We start from the raw sequence: 8,039 nt of genomic DNA, 5'->3' as shown, positions 1-8,039 counted from the left end.
TGAGTGTACACATGCAAGAAATTTGCCTACTCCTCCTGGAATCCTTTTCTATTTCCCCCTCTAAGATGGCTGCTGGCATTACAGCATAAGAACAAAAGAGCCCTGCTGGATCAGACCAGTGGTCCATCCTGTCCAGCATCCTGCTTCACACAGTGGCCAACCAGTTCCTCTAGAGGGCCAACAACAGGGCAGAGAGGCCGAGGCCTTCCCCTGATGTTGCCTCTTGGCTCTGGGATTCAGAGGCTTAGTGCCTCTGAATGTGGAGGTCCCCCCTCAGTCACCATGGCTGGTAGCCATTGACAGATATCCTTTATGAATCTACCTAATCTCCTTTGAATGCTACTTCTTCCTCTGGCCATCACGAGACCCTCTGGCAACGAATCCCGCATTTCCATCACTCTCTGTGTAAAGAACTATTTCCTCTTGTCCATCCTGAACCTCCTGCCCATCAGCCTCACAGGCTGCCCTCGAGTTCTAATCTTTTTTTTTTGGGGGGGGGGATTTCTCTTCGTCAACTCTCCCCACCCGATGCATAATTCTATAAACCTCTAGCATGTCCCCCCACCCCGTAGTTGCCTCTAAACGGAAAAATCCCGGACTCTTCAGCCTTTTCTCCTAGGGAAAGTGCTCCAACTCCCTGATGATCTCGGTCGCCTCTCCTCTGTTCTTCTTCCAGCTCTGCTATGTCCTTTTGGACCAGAAACTGCACACAGCTTGCTTTCTGGTTTGTGACGGGATCTCAGAATTAGTACTTTCTTGCCACCGGAGGTAGGGATTGGGAAGTCTGTTGTGTTAATTCGCAATCAAACCCTTCCGAGAGCGCTCAAGACTAGTGACGAAACACACCCAGAATCTTCTGTGTGTAACAAATCCCTAACGATGAATGGCAGGAATACGGCCGTGTCGGTCTGCGGCGAGACAGCTAGATTCGAGTCCAGTGGCACCAGTTTGGTGTAGTGGTTAGGAGCGCGGACTCTAATCTGGGAGAACCGGGTTTGATTACCCACTCCTGCACATGCAGCTGCTGGGGTGACCTGGGGTCAGTCACAAGTTCTCTCAGAGCTGTTCTCTCAGGAGCAGTCCTCGAAAGAGCCAGTTTGGTGCAGTGGATAGGAGCGCGGACTCTAATCTGGGAGAACCGGGTTTGGTTCCCCACTCCTCCACATACAGCTGCTGCTGTGACCTTGAGTCAGTCACAAGTTCTCTCAGAGCTGTTCTCTCAAGAGCAGTCCTCGAAAGAGCCAGTTTGGTGCAGTGGTTAGGAGCGCGGACTCTAGAACCGGGTTTGATTCCCCACTCCTCCACATGCAGGTGCTGGTGTGACCTTGGGTCAGTCACAAGTTCTCTCAGCTGTTCTCTCAAGAGCAGTCCTCAAAAGAGCCAGTTTGGTGGAGTGGATAGGAGCGCGGACTCTAATATGGGAGAACTGGGTTTGGTTCCCCACTCTCCCACATGCAGCTGCTGGTGTGACCTTGGGTCAGTCACAAGTTCTCTCAGAGCTGTTCTCTCAAGGATAGTTCTCTCAGAGCTCTCTCAGCCACTCCTACCTCACAGGGTGTCTGTTGTGGGGTGGGGAAGGGAAAGGAGATGGTAAGCCACTCTGGGACTCCTTCGCGTAGTGAAGAGCAGGATATAAATCCAATCTCCTCCTCCTCCTCCTCTTCCTCCTCCTCCTCCTCTTCTTCTTAGAGACCAACAAGATTTTCAAGGTATAAGTTTCTGAGACTCAATGCTCGGTATCCGACGAAGGGAGCTTTGACTCTCAAAAGCGAATACCCCGAAAATCGTGTTGGTCTCTCAGGTGCTACCGGACTCAGGTCTAGTTGGCAAAAATAAGTTTCTTATTAAGTTCCAGCCGACAGGCACGTGAACATTTCCCCTTCCCAGTACGGAAGAAAACCTTGCACCGTTACAGCCACGATCCGACCAGATGTCTAAAGCTGTGGTGGAAACGTACGTCGTTCCAACTGTCAAGCTTACTTTGGCCATAGACATGGACAGGCTCTCGTGCTCCAGGAAGAACTCCTCGATGGCTCGCAGGGCGTCCAAGTGGTCCGACGCCCGCTTAATGTAGTTCTTGAAGAGCGGAGCCCAGGTTTTCAGTAACTGCGGAGAGTGGGAGAGGAGAGAAAAGAACCAAGGGGGAAATGTAATGAAATATATATCTCGTTACACATCCGTTTTGATTCCAGATGTGTTGGCAGCAGCTCCCGACTTTGACATTGTTGAATTACTGGAAAACGTTTCAAAGATTAAACTGTTTATGCATTTAGGTTGCGGAAGAACAGCCAGGTCCCTTCCTGAGAAAGTAATATGAGTAGCCAAGAAGTTGGAACTTTCTTGGCAGAGTAACACAGGGACACATTTGATAATACGCTCAAACCCACAGTCCATCCGGGCCCCAGCTTGGCTTCTCTCTGAAGGCTTGGCGGTGAATGACGACATCCGCTTTGACCACGCAGGTCTCTCGTGGACCTGGTGGTACTGTACCAATTTGCACACCGCTCTAGCTGGAAGGGAAACCTGCAGAAACCTCCCCCCCCCCCCCCAAAAAAAAATGTTCTTCCACAAGAACGCCTATCAGGTTATACACTGGAGACTGAGGTAATAACCAAAAGAAAGGAAAGAAAGTTCTTTGCTAGTGACCCGATACATTATAAAAAGGCTCCATGAGAATTCAATTGTTTTTCCGTTTTAGCAGTCTCCTTTTTGAAATTAGTAAAGGTAAAGGTGTCCCTTGCTCAAAAGCCAGTCGAATCCGACTCTAGGGGGCGGTGCTCATCTCCGTTTCCAAGCCGAAGGGCCAGCGCTGTCCGAAGATGTTTCCGTGGTCATGTGGCCGGCACGACTAGACGCTGAGGCGCACGGAATGCTGTTACCTTCCCACCGAAGCGGTACCTATTTATCTACTTGCAATTTCTTGCTTTCGAACTGCTAGGTTGGCAAGAGCCGGGGCCAGAGATGGGAGCTCCCTCCGCCACGCGGCACACTCGGGTCTTGAACTGCCGAGCTGCCGACCTTCCGGTCTGCAGCTCAGCATCTTAACCTCTGAGCACCACGTACCGTGCGCCTCGGCGTTTAGTCATGCCGGCCACATGACCACGGAAATGTCTTCAGAAAACGCTGGCTCTTCAGCTTGGAAACTGAGGTGAGCACGGCCCCTGGAATTGGATTCGACTAACTTTCGAGCAAGGGAAATGTTTACCCTTTATTTACCTTTTGAAGTTACCTTGACGTTACAGCAGGGCGATCTGTTTATTGCATAAGCTCAAATACGAACGGATGTTTTTGGCCAGCCCAGCATAAACCATGGATTTTTATTTGAGAAACTGGGACGGTTTGTTCTATATGAAATCTCTCGATTTCCCCCCAGGTTTCTTTCGTTCGCGTTCTCGTTCTCTCTCTCTCTCTCTCTCTCTCTCACACACACACACACACACACACACACACACACACAAACGAACACGAAGCTTCCAGGCAGCACCCTCCACAGGGAAAACATCTGAGTCCGAGGCAGTCATCCCAGTTTGGAAGAAGCTAACCAAAAAGGCTTTTCTCATTTTTCCTCAGCCGTGAATTATACTTCTGTTCAATGCTCCCCCTAAGTCTTTTGAGCCAAAATTCTATTTTGTGAGCTACTGGCATTAAAGTGGTGAGCAAGCGATTTGGCTGCTGCATAAATCAGTTCGCTCTGGAGCCCTCCTTCCTGAGCTAAGACAAAAATGTGTGAGCCAGAGGCTAAAAAACTATGGGCTAGCTCACATTAACTCAGCTTAGAGGGAACACTGCTTCTGTTAACATCCAAGGCATGCACAGGACAAAAGAAAAGCAATTTAAGGCTTCAAAACGAACACAGAAGAACGTACTGAAACCCTTCAGCATAAAGTGAAGGCCTCGCTTCAAAATGGAGGTGGGCGGAATGGAGTGGGTGCAGAGGAGAGCAATGAGGATGATCGGAGACCAAGAAGTCCTGTGAGGAAAGGCTGAGGGACGGGAAGGTTCAGTCCCCACTCCTCTACTCACAGCTGGCGGATGACCTTGGGCAAGCCATAGTTCTGTCGGAGCTGTCCTTGAAAGAGCAGTTCTTGGGAGAGCTCTCTCGGCCCCGCCTACCTCACAGGGTGTCTGTTGTGGGGAGGGGCAGGGAAAGGAGTTTGTAAGCCGCTCTGAGACTCCAAGTCAAGGGCAGGGGATAAATCCAAACTCTTCTCCTCTTCTTCTTCTACTGAAGGGAAGCTTCACGTACACAACAAACTATTTTTTTTTTTAAAAAATACACTTGTTCTAAAAGGCATCCTGTTGCCCTATCAAAGCGGCTGACAATTGCCTTTCCCTTCCGCTCTCCAAAACAGGCGCCTTGTGAGGTAGGTGGGGCCGAGAGAGTCCTGAGAGAACAGTGACTGGCCCAAGGTCACCCGACTTGCCTTGTGTGGAGGAGGAGTGGGGACTTGAACACGGCTCTCCAGATCGCCCTCCGCCGCTCTGAACTGCTACACCACGCTGGGTCTCCGAGAGAAGCATCGGAGTTTCCCCAAAGCTTAAGCACTCCGTACCTGAGGCTCTTATCTGCCTGTCTGATATTTTAACATCTATTCAAGTATGCCGTTGCACAGTTTTTAGAAGAAGAGAAGAGACTGGATTTATCCCCCGCCCTTCACTCGAAGTCTCAGAGCGGCTTAAAAACTCCTTTCCCTTCCCCTCCCCACAACAGACACCCAGGGAGGTAGGTGGGGCTGAGACCTCTTTCCAGAGCTATCCTTGAGAGAACAGCTCTGACAGAACTATGGCTTGCCCAAGGTCATCCAGCAGCTGCACGTGTCGGAGTGGGGAATCAAACCTGGTTCTCCCAGATTAGAGTCCGCACACTTAACCACTACACCAGACGGGGGCTCTCCCCACAACAGTCACCTTGTGTGGCAGGTGGGGCTGAGAGCGTTCTGAGAGAACCTGTGACTGGCCCAAGGTCATCCAGCAGCTGCACGTGTCGGAGCGGGGAATCAAACCCGGTTCTCCCAAATTAGAGTCCGCGCACTTAACCACGACACCAGACGGGGGCCAGAAAATGAAACAAATCCACTGACCACTGTTTTCCTGAGAACGCATCTCGCCTCTGCACAATAGGAGTACATTTTTCCGCACCTACCGCTCATGCAACACGCCACTGAGCTCTACATGACCTCTCCTGAAGAGCTCCCTATGAGACATTCTCAACCACATCATAAAAGATCAGGAGTCCGGGGGGGGGGGGGGGAGCCAGTCTCCCTTCTGGCTGCTTTTCTGCCACCGTACAAACACAATACATTCATTGGGCTTATCAAGTGAACCAAGAAGAAGAGTTTCCTGCAGCCCTGAGTGCTATTGGAAGATGGTGGAAGAGGAGGAGGAGGAAGAAGAAGAAAAATTGGATTTATACCCCCACCTTTCACTCGGCGTCTCAAAGAGGCTTACAACCTCCTTCCCTTCCCCTCCCCACGACAGACACCCTGAGAGATGGGTGGGGCTGAGAGAGCCTCACCTGGCCTCAGGCCCCACCTGGAGTCCTGTGTCCAGTTTTGGGCACCCCATTTTAGGAAGGATGTTGACAAGCTCGAGCGTGTTCAGGAGAGGGCAACCAGGATGGTGAGAGGGTTGGGATCCAAGTCTTACGAGGAAAGGCTGAAAGAGTTGGGTCTGTTTAACCTGGGAAAGAGAAGGCTTAGAGGGGACACGATTGCAGTCTTCAAGTATCTGAAGGGCTGTCATGTAGAAGATGGAGCAGATCTCTTATCTCTTGCTCTGGATTGCAAGACTAGAGCTAATGGGTGGAAGTGACAAGGGAGTCGTTACCGGCTAAATATCAGGAGAGACTTCCTAACTGTAAGAGTGGTTGAGCAGTGGAACAGACTGCCTCGGGAGGTGGTGGATGCTCCTTCGCTGGGCGTTTCCAAGCGGAGGCTGGATGACCATCTTTCGGGTACGTTGTAGGTATGTGGGGCTCTCTTTCGGCTGTGCTCCTGCAGAGCGCAGGGGGTTGGACTAGATGACCTGCAAGGTCCCTTCCAACTCTAACATTCTATGATTCCAGCTCTTTCGAGGACTGCTCTTGAGAGAACAGCTCTGAAAGGACTGTAACTGACCCAAGGTCACACCTGCAGCTGCATGTGGAGGCATGGGGAATTCAAATCTGGTTCTCCCAGATTAGAGTCCACCACTCTTAACCGCTACACCAAACTGGTAGTGTCATATAGGGGTTAAGAGCTGAGGACTCTAACCAGGAGAACCGGGTTGATTCCCCACTCCTCCCCACATGAATCCTGCTGGGTGACCCTGGACCAGTCACGGTTCTTTCAAAACTCCCTCAGCCCCATCTGCCTCACAAGGTGCCTGTTGCAGGGAGAGGAAGGGAAGGCAATTGTAACCAGCTACAACCCTAGAGTCGGCACGGTGCAGTAATGAAGAGCGGCGGACTCTAATCTGGGAGAACCAGGTTTGATTCCCCAGTCTTTTGCATGAAGCCAGCTGGGGGACCTTGGGTCAGTCACAAGTTCTCTCAGAGCTCTCTCAGCCCCACCTGCCTGACGAGGTGTCTGTTGTGGGGAGGGGGAGGGAAAGGAGATTGTAAGCCGCTCTGAGACTCCCTCGGGTAGAGAAAAGCGGGGTATAGAAACCAACTCGTCTTCTTCTTCAAGCATCCTTACATATTTCCCCCCTCCAAGCTGAAGGCTATTTGGACTTCTAAATAAGAGCTTTATGGTCTTTGCAGATAATATTGGCCCATCCCACACACATCCCCGGGCTGGGATTATAAACGGCCAAGACACACACAAACACACACCCCGTGCATCGTGAGACGTCTAAAGAAGATGAGCAACCGTCTTCCTTGGGGATTTTCGAAGGAAGCCAAATAAACAAGAGCCAGACGGCAGCTCTCTTCCAAGGCCAGCGAGGGCCAAACAACAGCTCAGGAATCTGACGGGGATGAAAAAGCAAACGGATGCGAACGAAACCTGCGCTCTCAAGAAGCTGATGAAGGGCTGACTCTTGGACGGACCGTCTGGTGCAGTCGCCAGAGCGTAACCCTATGACTTGACATTCAAACTGCCCCTCACAAGACGCTGCCTTACACTGAATCAGCCCATTTGTCCCGCAGGGGTCAGTTTGGTGTAGTGGTTAGGAGCACAGACTCCAATCCGGGAGAACCGGGTTTGATTCCCCACTCCGGCACGTGCAGCTGCTGGTGTGACCTTGGGTCAGTCACGAGTTCTTGCAGAGCTGTTCTCTCAAGAGCAGCTTCTGTCGAGAGCTCTCTCATCTCCACCTACCTCACAGGGTGCCTGTCGTGGGGAGGGGAAGGGAAAGGAGACTATGAGCTGCTCTGAGACTCCTTCGGGTAGTGAAGGGCGGGGTATGAATCCAATCTCTTCTTCCCAACTTCTTCTATTGGCTATTAAGACTGGCGATGGATCTCCAGAGGCTCAGGCAAAGGAATTCCATGTCTGATACCTGGTTCCTTTAACTGGAGAAGCCAGGGATTGTAGGCAAAGCAGAGGCTCTTCGACTGAGACATGGCCCTTTCCTAAAAGAAGCTGCTTTATTCGGATTGATGAATAAATTAAATAGTATCAGAACATAAGAAGAGCCCTGCTGGATCAGATCAGTGGTCCCTCTAGTCCTGCATCCTGTCTCTCACAGTGGCCAACCAGTTCCTCTGCAGGGCTAACAACAGGGCAGAGAGGCCGAGGCCTTCGTAAGAACATCACAAGAGCCCTGCTGGATCAGACCAGCGGTCCATCTAGTCCAGCATCCTGCCTCACACAGAGGCCAGCCAGTTCCTCTGGAGGGCTAACAACAGGGCAGAGAGGTCGAGGCCTTCATAAGAACATCACAAGAGCCCTGCTGGATCAGACCAGCGGTCCATCTAGTCCAGCATCCTGCCTCACACAGAGGCCAGCCAGTTCCTCTGGAGGGCTAACAACAGGGCAGAGAGGTCGAGGCCTTCATAAGAACATCACAAGAGCCCTGCTGGATCAGACCAGCGGTCCATCTAGTCCAGCATCCTG

General features: G+C 51.4%; 1 protein-coding gene across 1 annotated transcript in view; it reads right to left on the bottom strand.

Annotated features, from left to right (window-relative positions):
• Window positions 1–8,039, bottom strand: part of EIF2B5 (eukaryotic translation initiation factor 2B subunit epsilon) — a 55,411-nt gene that overhangs the window by 6,421 nt on the left and 40,951 nt on the right. Inside the window, exon 14 of the mRNA XM_015407728.1 lies at window positions 1,981–2,106. Within this exon, the coding sequence (XP_015263214.1) occupies window positions 1,981–2,106 (126 nt within the window). The remainder of the gene's footprint in view (window positions 1–1,980; window positions 2,107–8,039) is intronic.

The sequence above is a fragment of the Gekko japonicus genome, unplaced genomic scaffold (genome assembly GCF_001447785.1).
Source record: "Gekko japonicus isolate JY-2015 unplaced genomic scaffold, Gekko_japonicus_V1.1 scaffold1994, whole genome shotgun sequence".
Taxonomy (NCBI): Eukaryota; Metazoa; Chordata; class Lepidosauria; order Squamata; family Gekkonidae; genus Gekko; species Gekko japonicus.
This window is presented reverse-complemented; position numbering and strand designations above follow the sequence as displayed.